Source organism: Strigops habroptila, chromosome 15 (assembly GCF_004027225.2).
Source record: "Strigops habroptila isolate Jane chromosome 15, bStrHab1.2.pri, whole genome shotgun sequence".
NCBI classification, from domain to species: Eukaryota; Metazoa; Chordata; class Aves; order Psittaciformes; family Psittacidae; genus Strigops; species Strigops habroptila.
The window spans coordinates 123,612-141,424 of record NC_044291.2 but is presented as its reverse complement, the minus strand read 5'-3'; the positions used below and the strand labels follow the sequence as shown (position 1 = coordinate 141,424).

Genomic DNA, 17,813 nt, shown 5'->3' with positions numbered 1-17,813 from the left:
AGGTGTTCCAAGTACCTGCTCCATACTGCTGTTTGCGTGGCCCTATTCAATCATTTGATGAAGGCAAACAGAGGTAAGGCAAAGCCACTGTGCTATCCACTGCCTGGAACACTCCCATTAATAGAGGCCACCAAAACTGAATCTGAGGGTTTATTCTTTTTATGTACAGAAAACACATAGCCATCCAGTACATCTTTAACCCAGTTTAGTAGCCAGTTCTTTAGCCTTTGCTTTTTCAAGCTTAGCGATGCGAGCCACCGATTTTGGACCCAAGACGTTACCACCCCAGTGACGCCGGATCTGCAAAGAAACAAGAACAGGTTAGATACCTCATACGACCTCTTACTGCACCAGTCAACCAACCTGCTCAATTCCACTCCTTTCTGCACAAGGGGACAAGCTCCCTCAACTAGGAAGTCCTACACATTTCAAGCAGTGAACTACATTTCTGGGCAGTGCAGAGATACTAGAGTTTAAAAGCCTTTCCCAAGAATGGTGCTGGATTCAGCCATCACGTAATTTCTGGACTCGGGATGGAGTCAAGCCCAGCAGAACCTGCTGCCCTCACCACAATCCTAGCCCTGCGATAACTCTGTTGACTTCTAACTTGGTGAGAGTGTTCACATTTACCCCGCTCTGAGACAAAGAAGCTGCATACATCACAAGCAAATCTTGGTACAACACACCAAACAGGCTTTAAGTTGATGTCACTATGTCTGAAATAATCTGCATTTCATTAGGAAGCTTTTGGGATGTTAACAGTGTAAAATGAAAGACAAGGCTAGCAGCGCAGAGAATCTTACCTCATCATATCTGTCATTGTAATTGGTCTTGACAGCCTCCACCAGCTTTGCAAGGGCTCCCTTATCCTCCCTGTTGGTGACAATTTTAGTTTCTTTAGAGCCTCAATTTAACATTTTCCATAAATCATTTGTCTCAGCATTTAAGAGCTCCTAGTAGCAACGTGATTTTTCAGGTTAAGCATCATTTGCAAAGGCTTAACCACTCCACCTGTCAATACTTCAGGCACCTGCACTGCTCAGGTTAAGGTTAATAGTTCCATCTATGTATTTCAGAGTAACCATTCACTTCGGTAAAGCAAAATAATCTCTATTTTCAGGGTCCAATAGAGCTCTTCATACAACAGGACACATGTATTAGACATTATAGAGGTAACAGTTTAGGTTTACTACTTTATACTAGACAGACCCAGGTTTGCTGTTCACCTGCCCTACAGCCTGTGCCTGCGGGCAGTTTGCTTTCACCAAGGAGAATCACATCAGATCACAGAACACTCACGGGTTAACTTGGGTGAAAGCAACAGAGGTACACGTTTTCCTGTGGACCAGTCGCCCCAGTCTGGCTTTGCCTTTGATGATGCAGTATGGCACTCCCATCTTGCGGCACAGGGCTGGCAAGAAGACCACCAGCTGAAAAGAAAAGGAGCATGCTGTAGAACTGAGGGAGAACATCTGTGTCCTTTGGATCAGCCTGGGCTGGGCAATTGCTCAGTGTTAAAAAGCTCGTTTTGCTCTTCACTATTAACTCAGGTGAAGAAATTCACACATCATTGCAAGGGCCAAGCCTCACTGTAACACCAGGACAACTATGAACATGCATACACATTCCAATGCTGGTAAATATATTTTTATGCACTCCCTTTTCACACAATAAATTTGTCCTAAAATGCATTTTCACCCCAAGTCCAGTTCTGACCTCAGCCTGGGTTACATGGGTAGCCTGTAAGATGTGCTAGTGAGTACACTTACCTCGATGGGGTCTACATCGTGGGCAATAACTACAAGCTGAGCCTTCTTGTTCTCCACCAGAGTTGTGACACTGTTAATACCTGAAAAACAAGGAATAGATAAACTTTGATTCCAGTCAGTCCATTTTCAGAGCTTCAATGTCAGCCTCATAGAACCAGCTCAGACTCCATAGCAGATTCATTACAAAAGTTACGAAAACTTTCCACATCCACTCAGAAGATATTCCCTGGACAATCTGCTAAAGCTCAGGGTTAAAAAGCTCGTCTATTTTGCTCTTCACTTTGAGCTCAGGTGAAGAAATTCATACATCATTGCAATAGCTTGTCCAGTCCTGCCTGGCTGAAGCAGAGACTCTTTTCAGAGGCTCAAATCCATGTACAAATTTACCTGCTCGGAGAACTGGTGGCCGCTTAGTTGGAGCATCTCCCTTTCCTGCAGCTTTCTGCTCAGCACGAGCCAGCAGCCTCTGCTTCTTCTCTTGCTTGTTTTCTGGCCTGTATTTGTGCGCCAGCTTCAGAAGCTGCGTAGCTGGAAGAGAACATCCACTGGTCAGCTGCACAGCCCAAAAACCTGAACAATACTTTTTAAAATACTGAAGTGCATCAATGATCTTGGTAGTTGTCATCAAGTGTATTTAGACAGCAAAAGGTTAGCATCATTTGCACAGCGCAGGAGTGGAGCACCTCCAGAGCGCCTATTTACCTCTACGTGTGCCTCTGTTGGCAATGAGCTCCTTCACCCTTTGGATAAGGGAATGCCTGTGGACCCCCTCAGCAATTACAGTTAAATGTGGTGCACTTTCTCCTTTACAGCAAGCAAGTTGAATTACAACATCTACAAAGGAATTGCTCTACATAGGTCAAAAATTTCTTGCATAGATGCTACCACTTGGAAAAGGCTATTTACTTCAGAAGTAAATAGTTCACACAAGACACCGAAGCCCCTTCCTGCCCTGTTTCGATGTCAGCCTGCAGGGTGCCAGCATTCCCCCAAGGCCTGTGCTCACACACATTGCTCAAACTACCTGTTTATTCAGATAACCGCAGGTGGTTCTGCAGCAAGCTGGAAGAATGGCCTCTGATGGAAACATGCAGTTGAGATAACCTTGGGTTTGCATCCTTAAGTAGGAGCTTTGGTATTTTCTATACCCCTTTCCAAGGTACACAGCAGCCATCAAGACTTAAGCCAGCAAATTCAGACAGCAGCTTGCTATGACATCACCCCTGTCACTATTAAAGGCTCCCTAAAATGCTTCCAGAGATTCTCCCCAACTTACCTTAGTTACGTCTTATTTGGGTTTCTTTCCTCCTCTCCGAAGCATATCCCATCAACGACCCAGGTCAAGAGAACTGCGTGTGGCACATCCTTACCTGTCTGGCGGTCCAAAGCCTGAGTGAACTGGTTAATGGCAGGAGGCACCTTCAAGCGCTTATAAAGGATGGACCTCTGGCGCTGCAGCCTGATGTAGCGCGGCCATTTCACAAAACGCGTGAGGTCCCGCTTTGGCTGGATATCCTGTCCTGGAAACACAAGCCCTTTAATGCACAGCTGTCCCACAGCCACAGAGCAGCAGGAGGGAACAGGCACGAGTGCATCAGAGATCTTGGTGGTGATATGTCAGCACTATCACTCAGATAGCAAATATTCTTTCACATCATCTGCACACTGTACAAAGATGGCACTACAGAAGCTTGAACTGATTTACCACACCACATGCAAAAAGGAAAGATTCATCCCAACAGAATCAGGGAATGAATCCAGGCAGCACAGGAAAAGAACACTGGCCATAACTGCCCATCAGATACCTAACGAAGGGCAGCTCTTAACTGCAGGCAGCAAGGTAAGTGCCTTTATCATCGTCTCCACTCCACAGCTTAAAATACGTTCCTGTTTACAATTTCAACATCTATTAACAAACCCCCCCCTTGAGCGAGTAGCCCAAACGCTCACTTACTCACCAATGCCAAAGTTCTTGGGCCTCTTCTCAAAGAGGGGATTGACGACTTTCTTGGCCTCCTGCTTCTTGACTACAGCAGGGGCTGGTGCCACCTTCTTGCCCTTTGCCTTCTTTCCTTTCGGCTGTAAGAAAGAAACACTCTTTCTTCTTTTGCTTCCAAGACTCGTGTACTTAAAGAGCCCTCAGCCCCCCAGAAATGCATTTTTACAGGCACTTCTCCAGCCTGGCAGCCTCCAGCCTGGCAGCCTCCAGCCTGGCAGCCTCCAGCCCAGCCCTACTCTTCCAGAGATACCAAACCTTTCACTTTGGCTGCACAAGGTTTACAAGCCTCCCGCGAGAGCCGCCGTTTAAACCCGCGTGCTGATGCCCGGGGCCGGGCAGCCACTGCCCGCGAAATGCCGGCGTTCCACAGGCCTGCGGTCCCCAACACGCCCACCGTGAGCTCCTGCCCACCGAGCGCGGCCCGGGACCAGCCACACACCGGAAGAAAGGATGCGGCCCGAGCCGGGAGACGTCCCAGGTCCCTGGGCCCCGCTGCGGGCGAGGAGGCCTAGACCAGGCACTCCCCCCACCAGCCCCGCTGACCGCAAGCGGGGCACGAGCACCGCTCCACACCCGCCCCCCCCGCCAGCCCACCGAGCACCCGCGCGCTCCCCCCCGGCGGGCCGCGGCGCAGCGGCGGCGGATGGCGGCGGATGAGCCCTGCCCCTGCCCGACACCCGCGGCCGCTCACCATCTTCGGCTGCGCGAGAGAGAGGGCGAGCGACGCCTGCCGGGAAATATCTACGGGGCGCGACGTCTCGCGAGAGGACGGCGGCACGCGCGCGGCGGCGAGGCGGGGCGGGGCGGGGCGCGCGGCGGCGGGGCGCGGGGGCCGCCATGTCGCAGGCGCGCGCGCTGCCGCAGAGCAAGGAGACGCTGCTGCAGTCGTACAACAAGCGGCTCCGCGATGACGTCAAGTCCATCATGGACAACTTCACCGAGATCATCAAGACGGCGAAGGTGCGCGCGGGCCGCGGCGCCGGGCGGGGGGGAGCCGCAGGAGGGAGGGCAGCGAAGGGCCCTCCTGCGGGAGCGGGAGGTCCGGAGGCCGCCGCAGGGATTGCAGGTCTGGATTGAGCAGAACCCCGGGATCGTCTTCCGAGTTTTTAGCGTGTAAAGGTGGCCATGTACGCTTTTTTCTTTAGATTGAAGATGAAACTCAAGTCTCTCGAGCAACCCAGGGCGAACAAGATAACTACGAGATGCACGTTAGAGCCGCAAACATTGTGAGTAGCGCTCTGCTGTTCGGATCGGTGGGCAGCCCACCCTGCAGGTTCTGCCGGGTGCATTACTGCACCTGGAGCAGCCTTTATAAGGCTCACAAGGACTGCTGCTAGCAGAGTATCCGGGCCGTTGGGGTGGCTGGGGAGGGCAGGGCAGCCTGGCTTGTCAGCTGCACGCTTCTGCCAGAATCCTCACCTAACGTGAGGATTATTTTTCAGAGCTTGGGCTGGAGGAGCAGCTTGGGAGATCTTGCCTCAGAATTGCAGCAAAGCACTGTTTTGATACTCTCTGTGATTTTTCTCCCTGCTACAAGGTCCGAGCTGGGGAGTCCCTGATGAAACTTGTGTCTGACCTGAAGCAGTTCTTGATCCTCAATGATTTCCCCTCTGTGAATGAAGCTATCAACCAGCGCAACCAGCAGCTGAGAAGCTTGCAGGAGGAATGTGACAAGAAATTGATTGCACTGCGGGATGAGATCTCCATTGACCTGTATGAGCTAGAAGAAGAATATTACTCTTCCAGGTACAAATAGGGCAGTGGACTTCTGCCTCATGACTCCATGGGGTGGTCAGTCCAGACAAACAAGTAGTCTTTAAAGTACAGGTCTTGAGAATGTTCCCAACAAAACTTTACTCCTGTTTTTAATTAGGTCAAACTCTTTCTCTGCAACTAAACTGCCTTTTCCATGTGGATACCCTACAGGGTATGAACATCATGGGGAAGGAGGTGTTCACAGTATCCAACTCTAGGTCCCTGCTTTAGTTGGCTAGATTTGACAGATAATCTGCTTAGGCTTCCTTTGTAATCACTGTAAAAGGAGATGAGCTTCCTTGGGAGTATAGACTTCTGTCTAAGTATCCCTGTGGCGAAGCCTCTGTCTCTAGAAAGACTCGGTTGCTGAGCTGGGTCCTAATGTTAGATGAGATCACCACGTCCTCATGGTGAGTGCTTTCACAAGTGACCTGGTCACACAGTGTGCCTTTTCCCCTATAGTGCCCGGCCGCCTGGAGTCCTCTGGGGGTGAGCGCTTGAAATGAACAGAAGAGACTCGCTTGGTTTCATTGAATAATGAAGTAGCGTGATAGGATTTTTTACAAATTGTTACTGATTTGTGGGATTTTTAATATTTTAAAAACACTCTTACTTAGAAAACAGGCTTTAGAGGATTTAGACACTTTATCTTTTTATTTTATCTTCTGTCATGCACTCCAGCACTTCTAGTTGACGATGCAGTAAATGAAAGTGGGAGAAAACAACTGAGAACGTGATTATTTCGGCTGCACTGTCCAAGCTAAGCGAAGTCAGTGCAATAATGCTAGGACTTCTAAACAAAAACTTAGCTTTTAAAAACCTTACTTAAAATTTTAATGCCCAGGATTTCTATTTTTGCCTTTCCCTTCTTTCTAAAAATGCTGAATGCCTGTAACCCCCGCTAAGTCAACTAAACCTTAATTGCTCACTATTTTTGGAAGTTAGGCCATTGGTTTTGAGTAATATATGCATTTTAAGAGTAAAAAAATGTTGATATGACATAGCTTAGGAACTGCTACGACATTGGAAGAGAACTAGACGTAGATGTTTAGAGTTGTTTTTCTAAACAACTCTATGAGTAAAGTTTTACTTTACTCATTCTTGAGTGGAGGGGCAGCAAGAGATCCTAGAAAGAGCACAGCAAACAGTGACAGTCGCAAACCCACGTGCCAGCCCAGGCTCTGATGGGTCAGGAGTGCATCACCTGCACAGGCTGCATCCGCACAACAGCGAGCTGTATCCAGACTGACACGCTGTGGATGACAGTGCCTCACGTGTGCCAGATGTGCTTCCCTCATGCTGTCACCAGACTGCCACCGCTGTGCGTCAGTAGCTTTGACTTTTGGCCTAGGGGGTTGTGGCCATGCTGGCGTGGTCTGTTCACCTGCCTGGCACCAGGTGTCGTGTAAAGCGACCCTTTTTATCAGAACTAGCATCTAAGAACAAGGGTTGGCATACACCAAATGGGTTTGCCTTTGTGCTCGCTCTTGTAAGAGTGGTCAGGAGGTGAGGAACCTGGGCAGCTCTGCAGAGCTATGATCTGAAACCTGTTATCATGTAGCACTTAGTCATTTGCTTTTAGCACTTATTCCCTTCCTGTGCTCTTTCCTGTCTTTTTCTGCACCAAAGAAATTGTGTGTGTGTAAATACAGAAATAGTAATTTATTCAAAGTCCTTTTATAATCGGAGTACTAAGATATTTTTAATGAAACTTTAATGTCTCATGTGGGGAAAAAGGGTTTCTGTTATGTCACGTAGTTGTAGAGTGATAATCATGTTGAAATGGCTGGAGTAGCTGGTTTGCCCACAGACACACATTCTGTGCAGTCCTAGGAGCCCAGCTGCGGTTGCCTCTTTGCACCATCTGTTACTTCCTTATGGGTCCTGATCCCACGGGATCTCATTACAAGGCGTGCAGTCCCATGAGGCCCGGCCATGGGTTCCACACAGCCATCCTGCCAGACTTTCTTCCATGTTCCAGTGCCCCTGCAGGTCACTGGTTGGTTTATTTTAGGTTGTTCCTCCAGGGGAGGCTGCAGCAAAGCAAGCTCCCTGCAGCCGCACACCTCCAAGAGCTGCCTGAGGCTGCAGAGCTTTGGTCTCTGTGCTCTGTTCCTGACCACTGTGACAAGCCTGTGGAAGGGAGCGTCTCCTGTCCAGTTCTGTCACTGTCACTGTGCTAAAGGGGCTTAGGAGGCAGGCCCTTGCCCATAGTGAGCAACTAGCAGGACGCGTTGCAGTTGTAGGGCCAGGTTTCACTGCTAGTCTTTTATTGCATACATGAGGGATTTGATGAGGAGACCTGAAAGCAGGTCTTTGAAACTTAAAGGTTGTTCTGAAGGAATCTTTGCTCTCAGTCCCTGTGCTCAAGCAGTTTCCCAGAGACGTTTCTCAGCAGTTTCTCTGCGCATAGACCTGGCTGCATGCCTCAAGGGGAATAGTGAAGTCCCTTCCATGCACTGAGAAACCCTCAGTCAAAGGACAGAGTAGCAGTGGGCTACAGTGAGCAGTAGCTGCTTGTTGACCCCAACTTTTGAGGAGCATAAGGTGAGAGGTGAAGCTTAGACTTTTGGAACTGTTCTATCTGAAGTAGCAGGAGAAGTGGTTATGCTTTTGACAGAGCTAAAACGTTGTTAGTAACTCCCCTGCCCATATGGGGTGGATGCTGTGACCAGGTTCTCCTTGGAAACCCTGGCCTGAGGTCTGAGGCTGACAGAAAAGGAGCTGTAGTTCTGGTCGGGTCCTGAAGGTCTGTGCTAGTTGAACCCACCTGCACTGTGTGTTGGGGGCTGTAGGGAAGGGTGCTCTTCCAAGGGATTTTACAAAGGCTCCAGATACAAAACCTGCATCCACTGCCTTCTCACTTCTTCTGCAAACCCGGTGGGTGATGCTGCCAGAAAAGAGCTCAGAGGTAGATGCTTGCAACTCGTGCTTTGTGTGCTTATTCCCCAAAGCAGTTACTCCAAGCCCAGCTTGCCTTCTCTCATCCTCAACCCCAAACCTGCATTTATGTTCCATTGCTCCCTTCTCTGGGACCATGGAATCTGTCTTGAGTGTGGGGTTGGATCTCAGCACGTTTCATGCTTGTGCAATTTGAAAGTGTCTCATATTTCTACACTTAAAATATTTCCTGAAGCATCTATTCAAGTCCATACATTAAAAATCTAAATAAAGCTGCAACAACAAAATCACTTGACCCATTGGGTTTGTTTTACTCTGAACACAAGCTGCTTTCCGCTCTAGCACTCATTTTGTCTTGGCTGTCTCCTGTGTGTGCAGCTCCTTCCTCTCAGGAATTTGTTTTGGTTTTGTTGTGGTTTCTTCCATAATTTTCCTTTTCAGTTTTGGCCTTTCCACCTTGTGTTTTTCTCAGAGCACAGACCAGAGTTAGCCAGTTCTGTACAAAACATCCCTTCCCACAGTGCTGGCTCACCCAGCCCCACAGTCTGCAGTGGGCAAACCCAGCAGCTGCTTTTAGCAGTGCCATTGTCTCAGGTTCTGCTGAATAGGAGCCGTCGGTACCTTGTGGGCTTGGCAGCTTCGAGAGAAGACCCGGAGCTGCTGCAGAGCTTTTCTGAAGAGGTGTGCATCAGTTCCTTCTGTGTCATGACAGGGACAGGCCCTAAGCCAGTGGTGCTAGGGGTGTTTTCCGTACTGAAATTTAGAGCAGGATTTGTCTTTTTTTCCTCACTTAGGTTGTGATCTAATTCCAAGTAAAATAATGATGAGTGAGTTCCTTGCCTCACTTAGGTCAGTAGCAGGATTCCTGTGGGGTGCCAGGACTTCAGTCCATGTGTTTTCAGGGACTTGGAGCATCTGCATTGGAGTTGAGCTCTGTTTCAGTTTGTAGCAACGATTCTGTCTCTGAAGTTCCCCCGATGTCACCAGACCCATCAGGTTCAAGACCAGCCCTGAGCGGGTGTCCTGGGGAAGGCAGGTGTCACAAGGCTTGTGATGAATTCCTGAGCACGGGCCTGGCATCTAGGAGCCGTGTTTTGCCATTTTCTTAATGCTTCGCTTGTGTCCTGCTCTCCCCCTCCCCGCCCCTCCCCTCCTCTCGTACTGCACTGCTGTCTCTCCTTACTGGGTTGTTTGTTCCGTAAAGCTACAGTCTGTGTGACAGCAACGACCTCCCGCTGTGCGAAGCGTACTGGAGACAAGACCTTGCCACGCTGTCTCCCGAAAGCCTCTCCGTGCCTCTGCCGGCTGCTGCAGCAGAGCAGAGCGCGGCCGCCGCGCAGAGCTCCGCCCCAGCGCCGCCCCCCGCGCACGGGCACGGCGCAGGCCCCGCCGAGCACTCCTGAGGAGCATTCTGTGGCGCTGAGCGCGTTCCTCCGGCGGCTCTGTGCTGCGTGAAGTCTTCCACCTGCTGAACAGAGGAGCGTCGCCCGTGGCCAGAAGGCACTGGAGCTGTGTTTGCAGGTTTCTGCTCCCTGGACAGCCACGGTGCCTTCTCCACTGCAGGACATTGCCAAGAGCGTTCCTCTCCCCTAAGAGATTGTTGTAACAAGTTAGAGTCAGGTTTGCTTTTACATGATAGTTACGTGTTGTGTTCGTTTGATATCCCGTTTGTTTCTGTGTGGATCTCAATAAGTAAACACTGGAGCGTTGGGAGTTGAATTTTTTGGGGATAAACCTGAGCCAAACCAGGAGGCAATGAATGTTTTGGAGTATTCACCCTGTTTCCCAAGGTTACTGACATCCTGCTGCTTTAAAACTCTCAGGATGGCATCCCAACACCCTCTGTTCTGCTACACAGGACAGTAAGGACCTTGCAGTATTTCTTACACAGCAGGCTTCACTGTCCGACTGCTTCACAGGCTTCAACTTGCTCACAGCCATTTGGGAGGAGGCTCTCGGGAGGCCCTTACCGAGGACCAGTGTACTCCCTTTGAAGAGCAAAGGGCACACAGGAAGGGCGCAGGTCCTGGTGATGCCACCTGGCGAGGCCGCAGGCAGGAGCAGTGGCACACTCTGGTTCCTTTCTCAGTGTTAACACAGAAACTTTTCATTAGCGCTGTCTGAGCTCCCCGGACGCTGGTGCTCGTGTTGCCGGTGTTGTGTCTAACGGAGCCGTGGGGCGCGCAGAGCAGGGCGGTTCTGCTGTTCCTCTCGTGGTCTCTCCCCGCGCCGCGCTGCTCCGCCCGCGGAGCGCGGCCCCGTGCGCCTGCAGCGCTCTGCCCGGGACCGCGTTTCTGAGCGTGTGGATTTTGGTTTTCCTTCATTCCGTTTATCTTTGTAATTAAGATCACTTAATAAAACTCTTTTGTATCCTCTGCCACGGCGTCTGTTTTAACCGGCTTTCTGAAAACAGCGGTGTTGAGCGAGCGCCGGGACGCGGTTCCCCGGGGGCGGGGGGAAGCCCCGCGCCGGGCGGCAATGCGCCGCCGAGTCCGCGAGCCCCGCGCGGGCTGCGCCCGGCCTCCCCCGGCCCAGCCACGGCCAACGCGGGACCGGGCCCCTCGGACCCGACCCCAACCGGGGCTCCGAGGGCCGCCCTCCTGGCGGCCGGCGCGCCGCCGTCACTTCCTGCCCGGCGCGGGCTGAGGTGACGTCCTGCCGGCGGCGCGGCAGGCTGGGTGGCGAGGAGGTCCCGCGCCGCAATGCCGGGCCCGGCCGCCGTGCGCAGCCTGGCCGCAATGCCGAGCCCGGCCGCCGTGCCGAGCCTGGCCGCGCAGGACTCATACTTGCAGGGCCTGGCGCGGAGGGTCCGCGCGCAGCCGGCACCGGAGTCGCGGAAGAGGAAACTCGGTAACGGAGCCGTAACGATTCATCGTCTGCCGCGCCGGTGCGCGGGGCCGGGGCTCGGGCTCGGGCTCGGGCTCCTCACAGCCTCCCGTCTCTCCGCGGGTGCTTGGCCCAGGGAAGGCTGTTGTGCCGGTTTGTAAGGGACAAACCCCGTAATTTGTGCTGCAGCTCTGCAGTGTTACCCGGCGGAGCGGTGGTCTCCGCTCACTTTATACACGTGGCGATTGGATGTGGGGGAACTGGGGCTTTACTGAAGTGTACAAACATGTTATTGGGCTATTTAAATAAACCCTATAATACGCAATTTTTAAAGGTTGAGATATGCCATTGAAATGCTGGAACTTTAGTGTTCACTAATACCTTGACGTTGTGAGGTGGGAGTGTTGTCCTGGTTTGCGTGATTTGGTTTTGCCTTCTAGTGCCTCATCCAGGGCAGTCTGAGGATGCTGGCAGGCAGCTCAAGAAAAAGAAGAGAAAGAAACCCAGGAAGCAAGCTGAGAAGGTGAACACTCCGTCAGTCAAACAGGCAGTCTCTAACACGAGCAAACCTGCTCCGGGACAGAGGGCAGCCCCTCAGGCCAGCAAAGCGTCTCCAGACGGTGCTGCACAGAGCAGAAATGAGAGCTTGGTCACAGGTGAGAATGCCAGCATTGCCGTGGTCAGGTTAAAGTGCCCTGAGCTGAGGTGGCTGCTTTTCGGTTGCTTCACACACGTGTAGTTCGGAAAGCCTGTAAAAAGTTCATCTGAATTGAAAACATCTTTGCTTATTCCATGTGCCCTGAAAGCTGTTGTGTACATACAGAAATTCGTAATGTCGCCACTGGGTGGCTCTTGGAAAAACGCGTTTAACCCGAGCTGCACTTGTAGTGTATCTGCTAAGTCTCTGCTGCAGTCTCTGCCGTGCCAGCCCAGCTTTCCACTGACTACCTGAAAAGCCTGGTCACGAAGAAAACGTATCCTCAGCGTCTTATTTTCCAACAGCCTGGTACTTGTCTTCTGACAACCACAGGGCATGCCAGGCCATGTCCAAATGACAATATGGGTAGAAAAGAGGGAATTAATTCTAAAGAAACCAATGAAACTTTTGGCTTGTTTAGGTTTTCCATTCTCTTCACAGCATCTGAAGAGTTCTCAGAGCTATTCCCATAGCCACAGAAAGTTCTGCTTAGTTAGTGCTGTCTTTTGAGTATTTTTATTTTCTTCCTCTTGTTTTCAGGGAGCAAAAGTGAACTGGGTTCCCCTTCCTTTTCTGCAATGGATCTCTTGCGTCAGAGACTGCATGAGAAGATTAAAAAAGCTTCTGGACAAGTATGAGAACTCTTTAACATGTATCCATACGTGTGTTAATGCAGTAGGCACTCTCCCTGGCCTCCCGCGGGTGTGGGGACAAAACTCAGGGTTTGGGCTCTGTCCATCCCCTCAGGAAGTGGCAGGGGGGGTTGCTGGGGACCAGCACGTGTTCTGTGGTACGTGAGAAGAGCAAGAGCCTGGCCAAGGGGACAGTGCTCCCAGTGATCCATAGTAAGAAGAGCACTAAGAACCTGAAAGGCAGCATAGCTATAGGGTGTTGAGAGAGAATAAGGGGTTTGAAACACCTTTACTGTGTTTAGTGTCTCTAAATGCTGAGCCCACAACTCCTTGTCACAGTCACACATTTCTTGTGAGAGATTTGAAATTGGGAACTTGAGGACATCCCACTTTTAATTCTGATTTATCCCTGTAAGGCTCGTGATTCATGTCCATCCTCCTTCTTAGGATGATGCCAAAGAGTTGCCCCCTGCAGTCCTGGAGAAGAGGCAGCGAAGGAAATATGAGAGAGAGAGAAAGAAGCGCCGAAGAAAGGAGTTGAAGATGAAGGCAAAAATGGAGAAGAAAGAAACTGAGGAAGTACCAGTAGAGCCAGAAAGCAAAAAGGAGGAGAGCAAAGCTGAAATCGTCTTCAACAGGGTTGAAGTCCATGAAGAGAATGAGCTGAGCAAGATCCAGAAAAAAAAAGAGAAGAGGAAAGCAGTGAAAGGCAAAATCACTCCTCTGACAGGCAAAAACTACAAGCAGCTGCTGAGCAGGCTGGAGACCAGGAGGAATAAGCTGGAGAAACTCAAGGATAAGGATGAGAAGAAAGCTCAGGAGCTAGAGAACAAGATGAAATGGACAAATGTTCTCTACAAGGCGGAAGGTGTGAAGATTCGTGACAACGAGGAGCGCCTGAAAGAAGCCCTGAAGCGTAAGGAGAAGCGTAAAGCGCAGCGCCAGAGGCAGTGGGAGAAGCGGACAGAAAAAGTGGTGGAAAAGATGCAGCAGCGGCAGGAAAAGCGTCGCAAGAACATTCAGAAGAAGAAGAAAGACAGGATAGAGAAGAAGAAAGCCAGGGCTCGGAAGAAAGGCCGAGTTCTGCCAGAGGACTTGAAAAAAGCTGGCTTGAATTGAGTGCGGGGCTCTGCCATGGTGGGCATGGGGGGACATCGTCTGTCTGTCTGCTGCGGCTGCGGCCCAAGCAGGCAGTGCCCGAGGAAACCGCTCGTGGTTTTGTAATAAACCAGCCCGTTGTGTCCGTGGCAATTAAATTTCCTGTCCTGGAGAAACCCCTTCTGGTTGATTTATCATCATCATCGTTGTCCCAACGGGACGGCGCCGGAGGGGGCGCGGAGCCCAGTGCCGTGGTTGCCCTCGAGGGGGCGGGACGCGCTGGGGCCCCGCCCCCCGCGCTGCTATGGCAACGAGGATGCCGCCACGCCCCCCTTGGCGTTGCCGTGGCGGCGCGCGCGGCGCGGCTGTTGCGGTGGGGGGCGGCGGCGGCTGGGCCCCGCGGCCGCCCAAGGGCGCTTCCCCCTTCAGTCCAGGCCCGCGGGCACCGCGAGTCACCGCTTACCTTCGAATCGTCGGAACGCTCCTCCTGCAGCAGTGTGAGTGGAAACCATGTGGTTGCCATGTAGTTTCTCCCTGAGCAGAGCCATTAAACCATTTGTCCCGCAGCTTCTAAACGGCAGTTCTTCTGGAAACAGGACTGGAAGCTGGCTGCGGGGGCTGCGTGCCAACGGCGGGAGCTGTGCGCCGCGTTCCAGGCAGGGAAGTCTACTTAGTATGCTCTTTGGATGAAGTAAGGAACGAGGCTAGGTTTGCTATGAAGAGAGGAAGGCTCGCTTGGTTATGGATTCAGAAATTCCGACTGATGCCAGGCTACTACAGCGTTACCAGCAGCAGAGCGCTGAAAGAACGGCCTGCAACGCCTCCACACAGGAGCCACCGTTGTACAGGTAGAGAACAGGAGCATAAAACCCCAATTATATGTTGATGATTACAGGTATGGAGGCTGTAAAATTTACACTGGGAGCTCGACACGCTCGAATTCTTGGTCACAGCACTAACGACTTGTAACGGACTGTCTCCTTGCCAGATGCAAATGGAGTATAGTGAGCTGCTGCCTGTTGAAGTGCTCATTAACATGCTAATTTTGCAATGGCACGCACGTTGTATGGCTTTTCTTTTAGAAATAAATTGTATGTCTTTTTTATTCAAAGGAATCTAAAACATGCCCGGTCTGATGTGTATTTTTGAACTCTGTTTTAAACTATGTTAATGGTTTACATGATGATGCAGTAATGATTATGTAATGAGCAAGAAAACAGATTAGTGAGTCCATCCTTTTCACCCTGACCCTTCTGCTGAATAATGACACCTTTATCCTCATTTCCCCTGAGGAGAAACACAGTACCCCAGCTGATGGGTAGAACAGTGACCAGGTAAAGGCTATTTACACATTTCTTGCTAGTTCTTACTAAACAGTTCGTAGATTTTTATACCTTTTAGAGATAGTATGTATGTCTTTGTAGTTTATGTATATAAAATCTAGCATTTATTGCTTTTATGCCATCATAGCAGATTGGAGGTTGTGATCTACATAGGCTAATTCCTCAGTTCAGTTCATCTCGGAAGAAACTTTGATTCTTTGAATTGTATTCTTTGAAATTAGAATGATGCTTATGTTCACTTAAATGCTACATTTTGCCAATTAATTTGAATATTATACCACTGCAAGTCCCTCCTCTTATGTATTTAGTACAAATCAAAGCTTTATTCTCTTTCTGTTTCAGAGAAGCTACAGTATTTCAAAAGGCTTGGAAAAGTGTCAGTCTAAATGCAGCTGAGGAAGTCAGATCCCTTCCTGATTTTGTCGGTAAAATTTATTTCCCTTAATCATAGAATCAACCAGGTTGGAAAAGACCTTTAAGATCATCAAGTCCAACCATTACCCCAGGACTGCCAAGTCCTACTTGGCACTAAGCTATGTCACTGAGGGAAATGTCAGATATTTTAATTTGCCTTCTTAGGAACCACCCTACATATAATCATTTCAGCTGAACAAGGTATAAAATCAAACTCAGAAACAACCTGACATCTTCATGTGGATCAGGTTGCCCAGAACCACATCCAGCCTGGCCTCAAATGTCTCCTGGGATGGCGCAGTCGATCAGTCATACCTGAACTTAGTTCATAGTTTCCATGCTTTTATCCTTCTGAAAATTACAAATTAATAAAATTAAAGGAAATTTTAATATATGCTTTGCTATTTTTAACCTACATTTGCATAGGTTTCCTTCCAGTGGAAAGCTGTCATGCACCATAACAGCTGCACAAACTACAGAGCTAAGAGCAGCGATTTAGGGATTCATTGTGCATGCATAACATTTTCTGCAGCAACAGTTCCAAGCTATATCGTCCTCATTTCTTCCTGGCAGTTCCTGAGGAAATGAGGAGTAATATCTTGCAATGCTTGTCAGAACACCGGCGAGGCCGTCATGATGAAGCACTAACCTCAATGTATCATGAGCTTGCCTGCATTACCAGGGTAAGACTGGGTTTTGTAATTCAAATAGTCTTAAGTACTATACTAAAGTCAGGGCCTAATGCTGAAAAGATTGCACCGACTTGCTTACTTTTTTAGGAGATGGAACCCTTTGTTTTGGAGCCTGGAAAATTCCTTCTGACAAAACTGATGGAATCCGATAGAAAAATTGAACTTCTGTTTAAAAAGATTGAGTTTGACACTACTCTGGGAGGTTTCTCAATTGAAGTAAGGCAGCTTATGCCATTGTCTCCTCCTCAGTTCTTTGTACCTGGTCTGTGTAACAGCTTCTTATGTCTTGCTGCAGTTTAAAGATATATATAAATGCCCTTTTTTTTTTTTTTTTTTTATATTTCCTTTTCAATGAGGTTGACAATAAATCCTTCTTGCAGGGTTTGGAAGAACTGTGGAGTATCATCCACCAGGAATCCTTAACCAGAAGGAAGTGGATTAAGGAAATGGACGAATCCCTAAAAAAGGTTGAAAGAAGTCGAGCTGATCAAGTGAGCTGCAGTTTTCATAGCTGTTAATTCAGCAGAAGATGTTTTTTTGCTCCTGGTGCTGGGTGCAGAGCAGAGAGTAGCTTGTTTACGCAGGAGCCAAAGACATCTGCCAGGGGTTCCGTTGCGTAGGCAATTACTGTCTTTTCACGAGTAGATCATTCTCTCGTACCCACATAATCAGAAGATACTTCTTTACCAGTTACAAAGTGTTTGTTTCATTCACAATTACCTGTATTAAAGATGCAAGGGACATGTGAGCTGCTTTTATTTTTCTGCAGAGTTATATAGGTCAAACTGTAGCAGGTCTGAGGTTATTTTGTTGGGAAGCACCTACTCTGCAGCTCGGAACTGAGTAGTAACAAAATGGAATGTTTTAGTTACTATTTATATGAGTGATTTAAAAAAATCAGTATTTAAGATTTTAAGTATTTTAAGATTCTCTTCTCAATCTGTCAGATTTTATTTTAACGGAAAAAAATGGTTTGTTCATAGCATTGCTTAACTTTGGAAAGTGACATTGGAGTTATACAGATTTTTTTTGTTGTTCTTTATTCTTTTATTGCACAGATAACAGCTGTACTGAGGAAGTATACTGTGATACTGGAAAACATTTCCTTCTTCTTGTCAGCTGATGTTTACAGGCTTATGAACGATGAGGCCATGGTAAATCTTTCATACTGAGAGGCTGGTTTACCTGGGAGAAGTAGCAATCAATATTCCCAGAGTGTCTTCTTTTCCAAGTGAAATTCACTATTTCTGCTTACCAATCCCTGCATGTAGAAGAGATTTTTATTTTGCGGGATATTCTTTATCATTTGTATCATTTGTATTTCCCACTCATTTTACACAGAACAGACTCTTTTTTCTTTTTCTTTCTCTCTTTTTTTTTTCTTTTTTAATGTTTTATGCTGCTTTTATCCCTGTTTTGAATTTTTATTGCACAGCTCATCAACAGAGCACTGTTGGCTAATCAGAGGGCAATTGCCAAGCTGTTCTTTAATCTAATAAAATCAGAGCTGAAGAAGGAGTTATTCCACCGATTGAAATGGCAAGACAGAGTCAAGGACTGGAAGCTCATCCAAAAGAACTGTATAGTTCACAGTTTCAGGTCAGAAATTTTACACTTATGTTTTGATGTATGAATAAGACACAGTGACAAGTGTCCCAAACAGATACTTACTTCAATGTATTCTTCA

General features: G+C 48.9%; 4 protein-coding genes and 4 non-coding genes across 19 annotated transcripts in view; 3 read left to right on the top strand and 5 right to left on the bottom strand.

Annotated features, from left to right (window-relative positions):
- Positions 1-136: 136 nt before the first annotated feature.
- Positions 137-4,625, bottom strand: RPL7A (ribosomal protein L7a). The gene is made up of 8 exons (XM_030507292.1): positions 4,460-4,625; positions 3,728-3,848; positions 3,140-3,289; positions 2,157-2,297; positions 1,770-1,849; positions 1,300-1,430; positions 804-873; positions 137-300 (listed from the first exon to the last, which is right to left on the bottom strand). The coding sequence occupies exons 1-8, from the start codon at positions 4,460-4,462 to the stop codon at positions 196-198; spliced, it is 801 nt and encodes a 266-aa protein (XP_030363152.1). The 5' UTR covers positions 4,463-4,625; the 3' UTR covers positions 137-195.
- LOC115617262 lies at positions 1,504-1,576 on the bottom strand. The gene has a single exon (XR_003994553.1). It is a non-coding gene; the product is annotated as a small nucleolar RNA SNORD36 (small nucleolar RNA).
- On the bottom strand, positions 2,010-2,086 carry LOC115617263. The gene has a single exon (XR_003994554.1). It is a non-coding gene; the product is annotated as a small nucleolar RNA SNORD36 (small nucleolar RNA).
- Positions 2,368-2,433, bottom strand: LOC115617254. Its single transcript, XR_003994547.1, has one exon. It is a non-coding gene; the product is annotated as a small nucleolar RNA SNORD24 (small nucleolar RNA).
- Positions 3,360-3,432, bottom strand: LOC115617264. The gene has a single exon (XR_003994555.1). It is a non-coding gene; the product is annotated as a small nucleolar RNA SNORD24 (small nucleolar RNA).
- On the top strand, positions 4,545-10,799 carry MED22 (mediator complex subunit 22). The gene is made up of 4 exons (XM_030507293.2): positions 4,545-4,728; positions 4,914-4,994; positions 5,306-5,514; positions 9,629-10,799. The coding sequence occupies exons 1-4, from the start codon at positions 4,606-4,608 to the stop codon at positions 9,825-9,827; spliced, it is 612 nt and encodes a 203-aa protein (XP_030363153.1). The 5' UTR covers positions 4,545-4,605; the 3' UTR covers positions 9,828-10,799.
- Positions 9,908-17,813, top strand: part of CCDC180 (coiled-coil domain containing 180) — a 32,128-nt gene continuing 24,222 nt past the window's right edge. For 4 of the 12 annotated variants that reach the window (XM_030507259.1, XM_030507266.1, XM_030507258.1 and 1 more), the window contains exons 1-7: positions 14,160-14,525; positions 15,363-15,445; positions 16,008-16,117; positions 16,214-16,342; positions 16,507-16,617; positions 17,185-17,280; positions 17,562-17,725. In XM_030507259.1, the coding sequence (XP_030363119.1) occupies positions 14,419-14,525; positions 15,363-15,445; positions 16,008-16,117; positions 16,214-16,342; positions 16,507-16,617; positions 17,185-17,280; positions 17,562-17,725 (800 nt within the window). In that variant the 5' untranslated portion in view covers positions 14,160-14,418. Of the gene's footprint in view, positions 9,946-14,153; positions 14,526-15,362; positions 16,118-16,213; positions 16,343-16,506; positions 16,618-17,184; positions 17,281-17,561; positions 17,726-17,813 lie in introns of those variants that run through there. The other 8 variants (XM_030507268.1, XM_030507270.1, XM_030507263.1 and 5 more) reach the window with 7 other exon arrangements.
- On the top strand, positions 10,895-13,853 carry SURF6 (surfeit 6). Its single transcript, XM_030507284.1, has 4 exons — positions 10,895-11,274; positions 11,691-11,906; positions 12,488-12,579; positions 13,027-13,853. The coding sequence occupies exons 1-4, from the start codon at positions 11,127-11,129 to the stop codon at positions 13,696-13,698; spliced, it is 1,128 nt and encodes a 375-aa protein (XP_030363144.1). The 5' UTR covers positions 10,895-11,126; the 3' UTR covers positions 13,699-13,853.